This window comes from Podarcis raffonei, chromosome 13, assembly GCF_027172205.1.
Source record: "Podarcis raffonei isolate rPodRaf1 chromosome 13, rPodRaf1.pri, whole genome shotgun sequence".
NCBI lineage: Eukaryota > Metazoa > Chordata > Lepidosauria > Squamata > Lacertidae > Podarcis > Podarcis raffonei.
This window is the reverse complement of record NC_070614.1, coordinates 19,488,950-19,506,185: the sequence shown is the minus strand read 5'-3', so window position 1 is coordinate 19,506,185 and position 17,236 is coordinate 19,488,950. Positions and strand designations below refer to the sequence as shown.

The 17,236-nt window shown below is 48.6% G+C and overlaps 1 protein-coding gene across 8 annotated transcripts in view; it reads right to left on the bottom strand.

The window, feature by feature from the left end:
- MPP3 (MAGUK p55 scaffold protein 3) overlaps positions 1–17,236 on the bottom strand; it is an 80,827-nt gene that overhangs the window by 15,868 nt on the left and 47,723 nt on the right. For 7 of the 8 annotated variants that reach the window (XR_008327238.1, XR_008327239.1, XR_008327240.1 and 4 more), the window contains 3 exons: positions 12,673–12,717; positions 11,597–11,761; positions 9,485–9,565 (listed from right to left, as the gene is read on the bottom strand). Coding sequence is in view for 5 of the 8 variants with exons in the window: in XM_053361153.1 (XP_053217128.1) it covers positions 9,485–9,565; positions 11,597–11,761; positions 12,673–12,717 (291 nt within the window). In the remaining 3 variants the exon portion in view is untranslated. The remainder of the gene's footprint in view (positions 1–9,484; positions 9,566–11,596; positions 11,762–12,672; positions 12,718–17,236) is intronic. The other variant, XM_053361154.1, reaches the window with a different exon arrangement.

Genomic DNA, 17,236 nt, shown 5'->3' with positions numbered 1-17,236 from the left:
GAAAATATGTTCTACAAACAATTTCGCTGTTTCTTCCGCCGTGACTGCATGTGAGCAAGCTACAAAGTGACCCATCTTAGTTAACAGGTCTACTACGACTAGTATGGCGGTTTTCCCCTGGGATTTGGGCAGATCAGTCATAAAATCTATCGACACCGCCTCCCACGGTCGTTCTGGTGTGGGTAACGGTTCTAATAACCCCGCTGGTGCCCGCCTTTCTCCTTTGGCTCTCTGGCATTGGTCACACCTTCTCACATACTCCCGTACATCCTCCCTCACCTTGGGCCACCAAAACTCCCTGGTCACCAACCACATGGTCTTGTGTTGCCCAAAATGCCCCGCTGTGGGATTGTCGTGCAGCTGTTTGAGTACTCTCCCCCTCAATTCCCCTTCGGGTATATATAGCGCCCCTCTGTAATACAATGCCCCGTTTCTTTCTTCAAAACCCCCGGGGTCTTCTCCCTCTCTCCTTAGACCTCTGAGCTTGTCCTGGGCGTACTCATCATTTACCGTTCCCTCTACCAGTTCTCTTTGCCCCACCCAGGCCGCACCACACACCCAGTGGTCCTCTGGGATAATATGTCTCTCTTCCGGCGCTCCCTCCCCCTCCAAATATTCAGGTTTGCGAGAGAGAGCGTCCGCTCTGATGTTTTCTGGACCTGGCACATAGCAAATTTCAAAATGGAATTTGGAGAACTCCTGGGCCCATCTCACTTGTCGTTGGTTGAGCACCCGTGCCGTTCTCCAATACTCCAAATTCTTGTGGTCCGTACACACTTGCACCTTATGTTGTGCGCCAATTAGTAAGTGTCTCCATCTCCGGAACGCTTCGTGAATGGCGAGTAGTTCTCGGTCATATACCGTGTAGTTCCTCTCGGATTTGTTCAGCTTACGCGAAAAGAAGGCACACGGTCTCCATTCCGACTTATTGCTCCCTGGCTGAAGCAGCACCGCCCCCACCGCCCGGTCTGAGGCATCAGTTTCCACTCTCATGGGTTTTTGCAAATCCACATGCAGGAGCTGTTCTTCCGAAGCGAATGCCCTTTTCAATTCCTCAAAAGCATGTTCCGCCTCCGCCGTCCAAACGAATTTCTTCTTGCTGCTTAGACAGTCCGTGATGGGAGCCGTTAAGTGGGCAAAGTTCTTGATGAATTTACGGTAAAAGTTCCCAAACCCTAAGAACCTTTGCACATCTTTTTTCGTTTTCGGTGTCTTCCATTCCAGCACCGCCTGGACCTTGCCTGGATCCATGGCTAATCCCTTGTCTGATAAGCGGTACCCCAGGAATTCCACCTCCTTGGTGTGGAACTGACACTTCTCCAATTTCACCCACAACTGGTTTGCTTGCAGCTGGCTCAGCACTTCCCTGACATCCTTTACATGCTGCTCCTCATTCTCTGAATATATCAGCACGTCATCGAGGAAGGCCACGCAATTCTTGTAGAGCAAAGGTCCCAGTACGTGGTTCATGAGCGATTGAAAACAGGCGGAGCCTGATTGTAATCCGAATGGCATAACGAGATATTCAAACGCCCCCAAAGGGGTGAACATGGTGGTTTTCCATTCATCCCCCTTCTTTATTCGTATCAGGTTGTATGCTCCTCTCAGGTCCAGTTTCGTGAATATCTTTCCCTTCCTCACCCTGGTCAAAATGTCATCAATCCTGGGCATGGGGAAAGTCACTGGTTCTGACACGGCATTTAGGGCCCGGTAGTCCACGACCAATCTCGGTTTATCCGTGTTTTTTTTGTCCACAAAAAACACTGGGCTCCCCCCCACCGCTCTGGACTCTCTGATGAAGCCCCTCTTCAGGTTTTTATCAATAAACTCCCTTAACTCCTGCATTTCCCTGTCTGACATGGCGTACAGCTTGCCCACGGGGAGCTGGGCCCCAGGGACCAGATTAATTTGGCAGTCAAAGTCTCTGTGCGGTGGTAATTTATCTGCTTCCCTTTCACTGAAGACCTTGCTCAGGTCAGCGTATTGTTTGGGCACCTTCCCTTTGTCCGCCACTTCCGTCCCTGCTAGAGAGGCTTTTGCCCCTTCTGGCACCTTTCCCTCTCTGCAGTGTTCCAGACAATGTGCTGACCCAAAGGAGACCACTCTCTGATGCCAGCCCACTAGCGGGTCATGCAACGCTAGCCAGCTCATTCCCAAAATGACTGGAGCCCCTCCCAGGGTGGCTACATTGAACGCTATCCTCTCAGTGTGCCTGGCCACCCTCATAACCATTGGGACGGTTTGTAGGCTGACTTCTCCTCCCAGCAGCTCCCTCCCATCGATCGTGGTGACCTGCAGGGGGTTGCTTAAAGGGAGTGTCTGTATCTGGTGTTCAGCTGCAAACTCCTTGCTCATAAAATTACAGGAGCTGCCTGAGTCCAGCAGCGCCTTAGTCTTTAGTGGGTATCCGTTTGCCAGCTCTAGCAACACCTCTATTACTAGGGCTGGTCTTGGAGGTTCCGGAGTGGGCACTTTTACTGCTCCTTGGCCTGTCTGCAGTGCCCTGACAGAGGCAGACAGGCGTTGGCTTTTACTGGCTCCTGGACTTCCTCCTCCTTCCCCCCAACAGCTCCCGCCATCCCTTGCCATTCCTTTCTTTGCGGGCAGACTCTGGCAAAGTGACCTGGCTGCTGGCAGAGATAACATTTCTTGGCGCTCTTTCCCTCCTTCTTCCTCCCTTCACTGGGATTTGAAACTGCGCACGCGCGCGCTGTTCCAACTTCCATCGGCTCTCCTGGCGGGAAACTTGGTTCTGGAATCTCTGGAATGCGGAAATCCCTCCAACGCTCTCCTTTCCCCTCCCGCTTCTCCAAGGCTCTTGCCTCCTGGCGTGCTCCAATGGTCAGCGCTGATTTGGTCAGCTGGTCCATAGACTCCGCCCTGGGCGCCCGGGAAAGTTCATCTTTCACCGCCGAAGAAAGCCCCTCTTCAAAGAGCATTTGAATGGGTTCTGCCGAAAGGTCCCACCCCAATCTATGTATCAACATTGTAAACTCAGTCCAGTACTCACGAACCGATCGGCTCCCCTGTTTGCACGCCATCAATTGTCTGCGCACCAGCCCCTGTTCAATCTCGCTGGAAAACATCAAATCCATGGCGCGAAAAAACTTCCTCGCGTCCTTCAGCATGTCACTATTCCCTGCCATCAGGGGTCTGACCCAATCTCTCGCCCCTCCTTCGAGATGGCCAATCACAAACGCCACTCTCGATGCCTCGTCGGGAAAGTCATTAAACTGCAGTTCAAGAGCATACTGCATCTCTGTCCTAAAGGCTTGGTAGTTCCTGGGGTCCCCCCCAAACTTCTGCACCATTCCTGGCATCTTTCTTGCTAGTGTAGCGCCTTTTGCCTTTTCTGCATCCTGCGCCCTCCTTTCTTCTAGCCTCGCCGTTTGCATTGCTAGCTGGAGTTCCAACACTCTGTACCTTTCTTCCAGGCTTGGACCCTCTCCAGCTCCTGCTGCTCCTCCGGCTCCGGCTGGGTTACTCATGATGCCTCTCTGCACAAGCTGCTTTCAGGGGTCTGTCCGATTGCTGTGATGGGATGATGAGCTGCTTGTGCGTAAAATCCTAATCCCTCAGAGTTTGGCTAAGTCCCCAAACCTCTGTCTGTGATGGAGCTCCTTAAACATGACTCCATCAATCGCTCGTTGAATCGGACAGTGGGCGTTTACGGAACTTCTTCCAGCATAAAAGCTCCTTAACGGAAACGCGTCTTCTGGACTCTCGGCGTGACAGTTTCCGCCGAGGAGTGGGTGTCCCTACAGGAGGTCCTGAAATCTCCCCGCTGCTCCCGCTTGAAGTGTCTCTGAGCCCTCCCTCCGACTCACTTTCCCTTGGAACTCCACTTCTCCCCCTGCTGGTCCCCTCCTCCGCTGAATGGTCTCTCTCACCCTCCATGAGCCCTTTCACCTCCTTAGTCTCAGATGGCAGTTCCCTGACACCTGGTAACAAAGAGACTGAGAAGAGAGATGATAGCCATCTTCAATTATTTCAAGGGCTGTCACATGGAAGATGGAGCAAGCTTGTTTTCTCCTGCTCCTGCTCCACTGACTTCAAGTTACAAGAAAGGAGATTCCAACTAAACATGAGGAAGAACTTTCTGATTATAAGAGCTGTTTGACAGTGGAACGGTCTCCCTCGGGAGATGGTGGACTCTCCTTCCTGGGAGATGTTCAAGCAGAGGTTGGATGGTCATCTGTCATGAATGCCGGACTTGAGAGTCCCACATTGCAGGGGTTTGGCTTAGATGACGCTCGGGGTCCTTGCCACCTCTACAATTCTATGGTTCTATGCAGTGCTATTTTTCTAGAAAAAGAGGTGCCGGAACTCACCATGAAAGCCTCCCTTGTTCTCTTACGATGGCAATGGTGCACACCTGAGAGGTGAAGACTGAGTTCCGGTGAGTTCCGGCTGAAAAAAGTCCTGGCCTGGGTGGAATGTTGCAGAATCTAGCTCTGTGATCCCCAACATGGGGCACACACCCCACAGGGGGGAATGTGATTTTTAAGGGGGGCAATTTGGAAGCTTGTTTAGACCAAGTTAATGGCCTTTCAGGCTTCCTCAACATGAATAGTTCACTTTTGAATAATAAGAATTACAGTGGTACCTCGGGTTAAGAACGTAATTTGTTCCGGAGGTCTGTTCTTAACCTGAAACTGTTCTTAGCCTGAGATACAACTTTAGCTAATGGGACCTCCCACTGCCGCCACGCCACCACTGTGCGATTTCTGTTCTCATCCTGAAGCAAGTTCTTAACCCGAGGTACTATTTCTGGGTTAGCAGAGTCTGTAACCTGAAGCGTCTGTAACCAAAGGTACCACTGTATATGTCACAGCAGGGGAGAGAGATCAGGATTTTAGAGATGCTTAGGTGGGGCATGGACAAAAAAAGGTTGGGAACCACTGATCTAGCTCCTCTTGGTGGGTAAATTTTATTTTTTCATAGCACAGAACACACCACACCTCAGGAACGGGAAGCGTTTTTTCAGTTGGCGGTCATGTTGTATCAAAAGTAATCGGTCAGGGTCTGATTGGCACCCTTTTTCCTCCTCCTTGACACTCCCATAAATTAGGCCAAAAGAATAAATCAGGCTGGGGGGTTGTAAGTTACCACCTCCCCACTCCCCCCTGGTTATATTCCAGCCTTGAATTCAGCAGCCATGAGCTATTTCTCCATGGACTTTACTGATGCCAGAAATGATATTCTGCATCTGGCCTCACACCGCGGACATTTATATAATCTCCTTGTTGGCTCCCAAAACGGTTTTCACATTTTATAGCCGAGTTCGGTGCCTTACAAATGTTTCAATTATTCAACACCTCCATCAGCGGCGGCAAATTTCTCCCAACGTTGCTGCTCTGATTTAATTCCAGCAGTTTCAGAATCGTATCAGGAAGTTCCCGTGGCCGCTGCCACCATCGCCTTGTTCTTTGGCAGCGGTTGAAAGCTAGATTATTGCACCACCCTCGAACCCCAACCCATCCTAATGCATTTAGGACCAAAGCAAGCAATCTGCCTCCCCGCTCACTATAGAATTTTGTGTTGAATAAAACAACAGCAGCAGCCCTCTACCATCGATGTTATGAAAAGCACAAAATGCTGATGCAAAACAGAGGAAGGCTTCAAAATCGAAAGCAGGTAGTAAGAAGGGGAGCGGCTCATCTTAAGGGGCAAAAAAAAGAATGGAAAGTTGGAAAGAGAAGCCCCTGTACTTATATCCAAACCCTTTTATAGGCTGAGCATGTGATGTTAAGTGAGTGCGTGCATTTAATGTTCTTTTTTAAAATATATATATATATATATATTTTAAATTATAGGCATGAGTGATGGAATTAGGACCAGGGAACTGCAGCATGTTGGGCATGGGGTTTTGTTTTGTTTACAGTCCCAGCAAAAAAAACCCCAAAAACCCCACTGCTTGAGTTTTGCCCTGGGTAGAATGCAAGAGGTGGCTTTGCATAGTTTAACTCAGTGATGTGGAACTTCCAAATGGTGTTGGATTCCATCAGATCAAGCCATTCAGACTTATTCTGCCCTGTAGGCACCTGCCCCCTGCCTGCCCCACAGCAACGTGGGCTCTGCAGGTCCGAGTTCTGCAAGCTTTTGTCTGCAGGTATTCATAGAATCATAGAATTGTAGAGTTGGAAGGGACCTCTGGTCCAACCCTCCTGCAATGCTAAAGCATCCATGGCAGATGGCCACCCAACCTCTGCTTAAAAACCTCCATGGAAGGAGAGTCCACCACCTCCATGGGAGTCTATTCCACTGTCAAACAGCTCTTACTGTCAGAAAGTTCTTTCTGAAGTTGAGTCGGAATCTCCTTTCTTGTTACTGGGAGCCGTTGGTTCAAGTCCTCCACTCCAGAGCAGGAGAAAACAAGCTTGTTCCTCTTCCATGTGACAGCCTCTGAGATATTTGAAGATGGCTAATGTATCTCCTCTCAGCCTCCTCTTTTCCAGGCTCCTTCAACCGTTCCTCCTAAGGCTTTGTTTCCAGACCCTTGCCAATCCTGATCACCCTCCTCTGAGCACGTTCCAGCTCATCCTTCTTAAATTGAGGCGCCCAAAATTGGATTACAACCCCTATCATCCCCAACCAGCTTTGCCAAAGGTGAGAGAGGATGGGAGCTGTAGTCCAAGGACACCATTGACAACGGTGTCTCCGAAAAATTTTACACATCACTTGGGAAGACAAGCGAACTAATGCCAATGTACTGGAAGAAGCAAAGATCACCAATGTCGAAGCAATGATTCTTCAACATCAACTTCGTTGTACTAGTCATGTTGTGCGGATGCCTTATTATCATCTTCCAAAGCAACTACTCTATTCCGAACTTAAAAATGGAAAGCGTAATGCTGGTGGTCAACGAAAGAGGTTTAAAGACTCTCTCAAGGCAAATCTTAAAAAATGTAGTATAAACACCAACAACTGGGAAACACTGGCCTGCGAGCACTCCAGTTGGAGAACAGCCTTTACCAAAGGTGTCATGGGTTTTGAAGAAGCTTGAATTCAGGATGAAAGGGAGAAACAGTGCTAAGAGGAAGGCATGCTTGGCAAACCATCACCGTGATCAACTCCCACCTGGAAACCTATGTCCCCACTGTGGAAGGACATGTGGATCCAGAATCGACCTCCACAGTCACTTACGGACCCACTGTTAAAACAGTGTTTATGGAAGGCGATCTTACTCGGCTACGAGTGATCACCAAGGAAGAAGAAGTCGTCCAATGACATCTGGGGACCCAAGGTAGAAGAACACTGGCATGGACATGGGTCTGTGAGGTACTTGTGGGGAGAGGCAGGATGACCCTCTGCTCCCCTTCCCCTCTTACAATCCTCGTGGGAGCAGCGAGGCCAACCGAGACAGATGCTTGGCAGCTGAAATGCCACCTCCACGCCAACTCTGTTTAAAAAAACCTCTCGGGACCAGGCACATTCTGATGAGCACAGCGAAAATCGCAGCTAAGAAGCCAAGGAGAATCTCTGGGGGCAAGAAGTGCCCCACGTGCGTGCACACAAAACATACACACGCTTGGCACGAACAGTGTCTCTGCTCAGGTGTGCCTACAGCCCTTCTAAGGTAGAAGGCAGTTTCTGCATTTGGGATCCCAAGAGACGAAGGACCCATCTGTGCACAGCTTTCAAATCATCCACAGTGGCCGGGGGGGGTGGTTGCTGAGTTATGAGGCATGCGTGCATACACAGCACTTATTTAAGACATTCTGGGATAATTATTTCTGTCATCTGCCACGGATGGATGGCTTAACAGCAAGTCATCCATCATCCCAATTCAGCGGCCCTTTGGAGCAGTTTCACGCTCTCGCCGCCACTTGTTCCCAGTGTGGCAAGTTGCGTGCGAACATAATTCACGGGGAAACAGAGGCTTCAAAATATTAAGGTTTGCATTTGAGCAGCGGTGCAGCTAGCCACTTGGGTGCCTGGTGCGGGGGCGTGTCCTGCAGCCGGGGGCGGGGCAATTTGCCCATGGGGGCGGGCAAACCTCCCCTGTGCTTGGAGCCTCTCCGCCGCCTCCCCCTCAGCTATAGGATGGCTGAGGGAGAGGCAGTAGGCAGGCGCAAGTCCCACGCTGCCGTTTCAGGCAGCACGGAACCTGAAGGCCCCTAAGCCACCACGTCACTCCTAAAAAGTTTCATGAGCCCAATTTTTATTTATTTTTTAAACTCGTTTTATCACACACACCGCTCAGTGATAACACCCGAGGTGAACCACACACACCCTTCCTCCGCCATTGCATTTGAGAATCATTCACTTGTTTGTCTGTTTTTCAGACCTTAAAACGGAGCAATTTTAATACATCTTTCCTTAAAAGGTAAAGGACCCCTGGATGGTTAAGTCCAGTCAAAGGCGACTATGGGGTTCAGCGCTCATCTCGCTTTCAGGCCAAGGGAGCCGGTGTTTGTCCACAGACAGCTTTCCAGGTCATGTAGCCAGCATGACTAAACCGCTTCTGGCGCAACGGGACACCGTGACAGAAACCAGAGTGAACAGAAACGCCGTTTACCTTCCTGCTGCAGCGGTACCTATTTATCTACCTGCACTGGCGTGCTTTCGAACTGCTAGGTTGGCAGGAGGCAGGCCAGAGCAATGGGAGCTCATTCCGTTGCGGGAATTCGAACCACCGACCTTCCAATCGGAAAGCCCAAGAGGCTCAGTTGTTTAGACAACAGCGCCACCCGCGTCCCTATCTCTCCTTAATGACTGGGTGGGTGGGAGGTGCCTTTGATTCTCTCTCTCTCCCTCTTTATTTCTTTCTTTCTTCTCTTTCTCTCTCTCTCTTTGTCTTTTCCCTCCCTTTTTCTTTCTCTCTTTCTCTTACTTTCTTTTCCCTCCTTCTTTCTTTCTTTCTTTCTTTCTTTCTTTCTTTCTCTCTCCCTCCCTTTCTCTCTCATTCTCTCTCTCTCTCTCTCTCCCCCTCCCTCCCTCCCTCCCTCCCTTCCTTCCTTCCTTCCTTCCTTCCTTTCTTTCTTTCTTTCTTTCCTTCCTTCCTTCCTTCCCTCTCTCTCTCTCTCCCCTCTTTCTTTTTCTCTCATTCCCCCCTTTCTTTCTCGCTCTTTCTTTCTTTTCCTTCCCTCTTTTTTCTCTCTCCTTCTCTCTCCTTCTCTCCTTCTCCCTCTTTCTCTCATTCCCTTTCTTTCTTTCTTTCTTTCTTTCTTTCTTTCTTTCTTTCCCCTCTTTTCTCTCACTCATTCTCTCTCTTTCTCTTTCTCTCTCTCCCTCTCGCTTTCCCTCTCCCTCTTTCTCTCTCTCAACCCCCCCCCCCACTCATTCCAGTTTCTTGCTCACTGCTCCCGGCTCTTTCTACAGCTATAGATTGCAATGGAAGCCTTCCCTCTCAGGTCTGCCAAATACACATTTCACCTGACAAGACTATAATGAACGGCTTGGCATAAACAGTGGAGGTGCTGGGGCGAGGCGGGAGGTGCATTTTGCCATGGAAAAGAAAAGAAAAGCGGGGTTTACTCACGTGGCACGGCAACGCCATACTCCTGCGGGTTCTCAGCCACCACCTTCTGCTTGAGCTCGTTCAAACGGGACCCCAAAGAACCTGAGAGGTCAGAGTGAAAAGGTGTATCACTGCAACTGAACACAAAGCACAGGGGTACCTTACAGAAGACGGAGCCGAAAGGAACAGGTCAGGAACAGGTCTGCACCCTGGACCCTAATAATAATAATAATAATAATAATAATAATAATAATAATAATAATAATTTTTTTAAAAAAAATTATTTATATCCTGCTCTCCCCAGCCAAGACCAGGCTCAGGGCGGCTAACAACCGATATAAAAACAAATTAATTGAAATACAACTTAAAAACAAGATTAAAATACAACATTAAAACATTAAAATGCAGCCTCGTTTCAATGGAAACTCAAATCAAAAACTTTTGGGGGGATGTAAACATCTGGTCTTCACCAGGTATAACTATCCAGACTGGTCCTACATGGGCCAGAAAAAAGCCCAAATAGGAGTTCCATCACAGGAGGAGAAAGGAAAAAAGAAAGAGGGGGAGACTAGAGGAATTCTAGTCTAAGGTACATCTCCATCAGTGGCTAAGACAATGTTCTGGACATTGTCAGGCTTCCACATTTTCACTTGCCACCCGCAACAACCCTTCCTCCTGAGCTTGAAGAAAAGGGTGTCCTAGAAGCTGCAGAAACCCTGCACTCATTCAGCTCCAAGTCTGGCAGGACGGCCCTACTGTTAGGCTGAGTGAGATAACCGCCTCAGGCAGCAGATATTGAAGGGTGGCAGTGAGGAACTAAGTGGACAGGCCTGCATGTGAGCACACCACACACAGCCTGCCGTGTTGGGGTGTGTTGAATTTTTCAACTTTCCTATTCCCAAAATGAGGGATGCTAAAAAAAGCTGTAACATGCCTTGGGAATTAAAAAATATATTTTGGTTCAATTCAGGGCTTTTTTCCCAGGAGGAACTCACCAGAACTCAGGCACCTCTCATGTGGGTGCCATTGCCATTATAAAAGAACAAGGGAGGTGTTCATGGTGAGTTCTGACACCTCTTTTCAAGAAAAATAGCACTGGTTAAATTAATCTAACTTAGTTTTGCTTGATAAGTAAAATGTGCGTAAAATTGCATAGAAATCATTAAAAATGATTGCCAAGTACCTGCCATTATATAGTATTATTACTATTATCATTAGCTATTATTTAACATTACTTGATGTTTTCAGAAGGTGATTTTTTTAATAAAAAAAGGTTTTCCAAGAACAATTTATGTGCTCTTTAATCAAGCATAGATTTACCAAACTAAATGTTGTCCAGTCACAAAAATGCTAGCAGATTTGAATTCCTCACACCCAAAACCCGTATTTTTAAGACACATCACTGAAGAAATCTGCAAAAAAAATAATCTGCCAGCCTTGACAACCCTGGAGGCTGCTTGGCCCAACATGCCTGCGGTGCCTCAGGGACTGATGGGAATTGTAGTCCAAAACTCCCGGTTAGCAAAGCCTGATGTAAAAGCACTGCTTCTTTGAGACTACCTGGGCTCCAATTAAGGTCGATCCAAATTCCAGACCTCTTTGGATAGTGAAACCAGGCTTATTTTGAATGAATCTCTCTATATACAGTGGAACCTCAGTTTTCGAACGTCTCGGCTGCCAAACGTTTCAGAAGTTGAACGCCAAAAACCTGGAAGTAAATGCTTCCATTTTTGAACGCGCCTCAGAAGTCAAATGGTTCCAAGGCGCGTTTCTCATTTTTCACAATTTATTTTGTCGACGGCCCATTGCGCCTCGGTTGTCAAACGTCTTGGAAGCCAAACGGTCTTCCGGAACGGATTACTTTCAACAACCGAGGTTCCACTGTATACGGACAGATTATATATATATATATATATATATATATATATATATATATATATATATATATACACACACACACACACACACACACACACACACACAAACCCCACCTCAGGCACAACCCCCCCAAGATTTATTCTCCACTTCTCAGAGGTTTGGGAAAGGCTGGTCTTGGGCTCCAGAATCTCTTTATTTCAGAAATAAAGCCGGTGGGCAAGGCAGCGATAGCCTTTTCCTCACAGAATAACTCACCAATCAAAACCACCAGTCTCTTTCTTTCTCCTGGCTGCTGCTGGTATTTGACCACTTCCTCGTAGGTGAGGAGCTCCGAGGGGTGAGGCTGTTCGACCTGCTTGGCTTCACTCTGGCCATTCTGCTTTTCCTTTCGACTCAGCCGGAAACTCCGTCTCAAGCCAGCTGCAAAGCCAAAAAGAACATCATTGTCACCAAGTTTGGTCCGATGGGTTGGGGACCCCCAAACAGGCTCAAGGTTCTGAACTACAAAAAAACAAACAAAAAAAACCCACTTCTTAAGGAAGGGAAAAGCCCCAAAACTAGCCCAAATAGCTACTCTCAGTGGCCATAGAATGCTGGCTGAACGTTGCTGGGGGAGCGGGTGAAAGGGAAATGGGATGGCATATCCTGGGAGAAAATGTGACTGACTAAGCCGGAATCCTGTCCAGAAGCACTTCAACGCTGAAACCTTTTGTGGCTTGCCTCATTTGTAAAATGCATTAATGCAAATACAATAAATTGCAATACAAAAGCAAGCATGTAAAACAAAAGCAACTTGTAATAATAAGAATAAGAATTTATTTATACCCTGCCCATCTGGCTGGGTTTCCCCAGCCACTCTGAGCAGCTCCCAACAGAATATTAAAAACATGATAAAACATCAGACGTTAAAAACTTCCCTTCAGATGTCTTCTAAAAAGTCAGATAGTTGTTTATTTCCTTGACATCCGATGGGAGGGCGTTCCACAGGGCGGGTGCCACTACCAAGAAGGCCCTCTGCCTGGTTCCCTGTAACCTCACCTCGCAGGGAGGGAACCACCAGAAGGCCCTCAGCGCTGGACCTCAGTGTCCAGGCTGAATGATGGGAGTGGAGACGCTCCTTCAGGTATACTGGGCCAAGGCTTTTATCGGGAAGCTTTTAGCACCTGATGTTTTGCTGTGTTTGTATATTACCCTGGCAGCTACCAAGAGTGGCTGGGGCAACCCAGTCAGATGGGAGGGGTATAAGGAATACATTATTTTTATTATGTAAGTAGAAAATGTACATATGATACCCACAACCAAGGCCAGAGTGGCAACCACCAGCTCCTCACCTATATATTGCCCATTGAAGTATCCTTCGCAATCACAGTCTTCTGCTTAGAAAGAAAAAGATAAGAGAAGCAGATGAACGAAGACGACAGTGCTATATACCAAAAGACGATTGATTTTGTATGCTGCATCTTTGGTGTTTTTGCATGAAACCCAGGGGACAGGGGAGGGGAGGGGTACTGAACTGCTGTATTGCATGTGGGTCCCATGCTTTGCCTGAGCTAAAAGGTAAAGGTAAAAGGACCCCTGACCATTAGGTCCAGTCGTAACCGACTCTGGGGTTGCGGCGCTCATCTCGCTTTATTGGCCGAGGGAGCCGGCGTACAGCTTCCGGGTCATGTGGCCAGCATGACAGAGCAGCGCACGGAAACGCTGTTTACCTTCCTGCCAGAGCGGTACCTATTTATCTACTTGCACTTGACGTGCTTTCAAACTGCTAGGTTGGCAGGAGCTGGGACCAAGCAATCGGAGCTCACCCTGTTGCGGGGATTCGAACCGCCGACCTTCTGATCAGCAAGTCCTAGGCTCTGTGGTTTAACCCACAGCGCCACCCATGTCCCTTTGCCTGAGCTATCCTGCATCATATCATTTGCAGCCCCAATCAAAACTATTTCCTCCTCCTCCTTTCCCAACTGGATTTCTGACTTTTGTCACTTAAGGAACAACCATGCCAGGGTCCACAGAGAGACTGAAAGCAAACGGCACCAGGAGCTGAAACGCTGGAATGAACAGCTAGCCCCCAAGCCTTTTTAAAAATAACAACATTTATTTATAAATCGCCTGGAACACTAGATGCTGCGCAGCCATTAAGTCAGAAAAGAACCAACACCCTGCCCGGCAGGCTTAAAACCTTCAGGAGTTGCTCTTTTCTTGGAGGGAGCAAGTCTAAAAAAGTCAGAAAGGGAGAAAGCAGCACTCCCTCGTTCAGCAGGAAATTACCTACTGCGTTAACAAAAGCACCGAGGAGAAACACAATCACTTTTCAGAAACGGCAGGGGCTTAATCCATGTGATTAGCACAAAAATTACACAGTTAAAAAAAAAACGCTCAGCAAATAATAGCTAAGGAAAATTAAACAAGATTGACATTAGAGTCCCCGGGGGCATATTAAGAGGAAACGCAGGGCTTATCCCCTCTCTGCTTTGTCACGCTAAAGGTCTCTTTGTGCAGCAAACCCTGTTCAAATCCACTAATTAACAAGCTGGACAGGGATACAAACGGACCTGGACCTGGGCTGGCGTGGGAAGCGGGGGAAATTAGATTCAGGAGCAAATCAACTGGCCCTTTTCGCACTGCAATGGCAGAGCCTTTCTGAATCAAGCCCACCACCCGCCTTAGACAGGGCTGTGGGCGAGACCAGCATTCGCAGGTTTGCTCTCTTGTGCAGAGATTGCCTCTTTGCCAGCCTCCCAAAGAGCATAAGAAGAGTCTGGCAGGATCAGGCCAATGGCCCATCTAGTCCAGCATCCTGTTCTCACAGCAGCCGACCAGACAAAGGCCGAAAGCGTGTCATGGGCCAGGAGTCAGCTTCGCCTGCTGAACAGCAGCCTGAAGGGGGAGACTGACTGAACTACGGGGTGCGTGTGAAGGCCCCTGCCCTGCTTCTCTCCACCTGGCTTAGGGGCCTGACAGACTCTATAAAGGAGTGCTGCTGCTGCTGCTGCTGCTGCTTGTGGGATGTGAAACACAAGAGCAGTCAGGTACAACATTCCTAGACTGAACATGTTTACACATGGGGAGGAATGTTTGTCCAGCCAGCAGGTAAACTTCCTGTTTCCTCCTGGGCTGGGACAGACTTCCTCTGCATGTGACTAGAGGTGGATGTGGCCTCACCTGTGCAGGTAACGACAAAAGCACAGGGCAGGGCAGCCATCCTCTCTCTTTGACCACATGCATCGAAGAAGCAACATCTGCTTAGCCAAAGATGCTCTCTTGGCTTCCCAAGAGAGGACAAAGGGACTGTCTCCATATGAGATACCGTATTTTTCGCCCCATAGGACGCACCGGCCCATAGGACGCACCTAGTTTTTTGGGGGGAAATAAAGGGGGAAAAATTTATTTCCCCCCCAGGTGCGCTGTGCTAAACCCGAAGCTTGGGGCGTGCGGAGCTCAGCGCGCCCCAAGCTTCTGGGTGCCGGCAAGGTCTCCGCTAGCCGTGGGAGAGCCCCGCGACGTCGCGCGGCTCTCCCACGGCTAGCGGACCGCTGCGCTAATCCCGAAGCTTGGGGCGTGCGGAGCTCAGCGCGCCCCAAGCTTCTGGGTGCCGGCAAGGTCTCCGCTAGCCGTGGGAGAGCCCCGCGACGTTGTGCGGCTCTCCCACGGCTAGCGGACCGCTGCGCTAATCCCGAAGCTTGGGGCGTGCGGAGCTCAGCGCCCCAAGCTTCTGGGTGCCGGCAAGGTCTCCACTAGCCCTGGGAGAGCTGGGTCTCCCACGGCTAGCGGATAGCTTCCTAAAGCCTGGAGAGCAAGAGGGGTCGGTGCGCACCGACCCCCCTCGCTCTCCAGGCTTCAGCAAAAGCCTGCATTCGCCCCATAGGACGCACACACATTTCCCCTTCATTTTTGGAGGGGGGAAAGTGCGTCTTATAGGGCGAAAAATACGGTAGTTTCTAGGTATATGTTACTTTTCTAAGCTAAGTCTGCCGTTCTGGGATCCTATTGTGAAAAGAATGATGTGTGAGTAAACCTTTTTATACTTATATAGAAGACTGTGTCGTGTCTTATCTTTTATGAGGGAATAAGGGGAAAATACCAGAACAGTTATTATAGAGGCCTTAGCGAGCCTGAGCAAACACATCCGCTGCAAGTTTAAAAAGGGGAATGTTACTCTGCTAAATTGTGAACTTGTTAACACAAGTTGGAAAGGCTATTATCAGACAATATATCCTTCCTGCATCCCTGAATATTCCCATACTGCTGGGCAGAGAGGACCCCGTTTTTTGTTGTTTTTAAATCCTTTTATTTTTTATCTATGTCGTTTTAAATTGTGATTGATATCAATGCTATATTCTTAGTTTTAGATTTTATTATTTATGTGGAAATTGTTTTCCATTTGGCTGTGTATTTTTATGTGTTTTATTTATTGTTTATGATTTTTGTTATGTTGGTAATTATGTAAATCTTGTCCTGCTGTAAGCCGCCTTGAGCGCTTTTAACTACGGAAAGGCGGTGTGTAAATAAAATGATGAATGAATCAATGAATGAGAAGGCGGAATGACTCCACCTGCAGCTGATCAGGACACAGAAAAGGCACTGATGATAACCAGCTGGCTCCGGTCCTCTTAAATAGAGCTCTCAGCAGCAGTCAAGTTGTTGCTGGAAACAACGCCTGTGGTTCTGGGTTCCTTCCTTGTTGCTTCCGGCTATCTAATTGGACCTTTGGCTCTGGGATCATCTGGATTCCCTGACCTCTGGACTGCCTGACTCTGTATGTGGATTCTGCTCTCGGGCAAGTGTTCCTCCCAGCCCCTGCTAGCTCAGCAACGGGACTCGGACTGGGGCTACGACCCACGCCCTCTCCCCGCTCTTTAGACTCACAGAAAGTAGCATTCAGAGGTATACACTGTTAGAATTCCTGCTCCATGATTGCAGTCATGGGATTTTTGTCTATCACATGACGGTTTATGTTTTGACTCCACAGAGTGGGAAGTGACGGAGACAGGATGTTTGTGTTATTGTGTTCCATGAGGTGGGACTATTGTCCTTTGTTCTTTTTCTCTTTGCTGCCTGATGCTAGAGAGAGAGGGAGCTGTGTTGCAATGCTCCGTGTGTGTTTATATGTAAATAAAGTAAATGAGCCAAAATGCTGAGGTCTGTTACGCAACTGCGCAAACTCTGCGGTATCAGTCGCTGTGATGTTCCGGATGAAGAAAGCTTTTGAAGCTCCCAAACGAAAGACCAGGAGGGAGAGAACATGCCAGTCGGGCATGTGTCTCTGCCAGGGTCCTACTCGAGTGTAGGCTGAACTCCTGACATACACATCCATGTTCCTGTCCACTGTGTAATGTGGCAGCACTTCGATAAAGGTGACAAATAAGCCCTTCTTCACACTGTGCACAGTTACACCAGGGAACTCACTCCCACCAACTTGGATGGCTTTAAAAAAGGACGGGGCAAATTCGGGAAAGAGAAAGCTGTGAGTGGATAGTTGGCAGGATGGTCACGCTCTGCTTCCACGGCTGGAGGCAGCGCCACTTCTGAATGCCAGTTTCTGGAAAACGCAGGAGGGGAGAGGACCCGCTCGCAGGTTTCCTACAGGCATCTGGTTCATAGCTGTCAACTTTTCCCTTTTCTTGCGAGAAATCCTATTCGGAATAAGGAAATTTCCCTTTAAAAAAGGGAAACGTTGACAGCTATGATCTGGTTGGCCACTGTGAGAACAGGACGCTGGACCACTTGACGGATCCAGCAGGCTGCTAATGTTCTTGCGTTTAAATACTTTGCAGAATCTCAAGGTTATTCGCATGCACACATTCTTTCTCTGACATGGGAGGGTACAATCCTAAGCCCAGCACACAAGGCAGAGCTTATCGCTGACCAAACTTGTGTGGGATGAGGCTATAATGC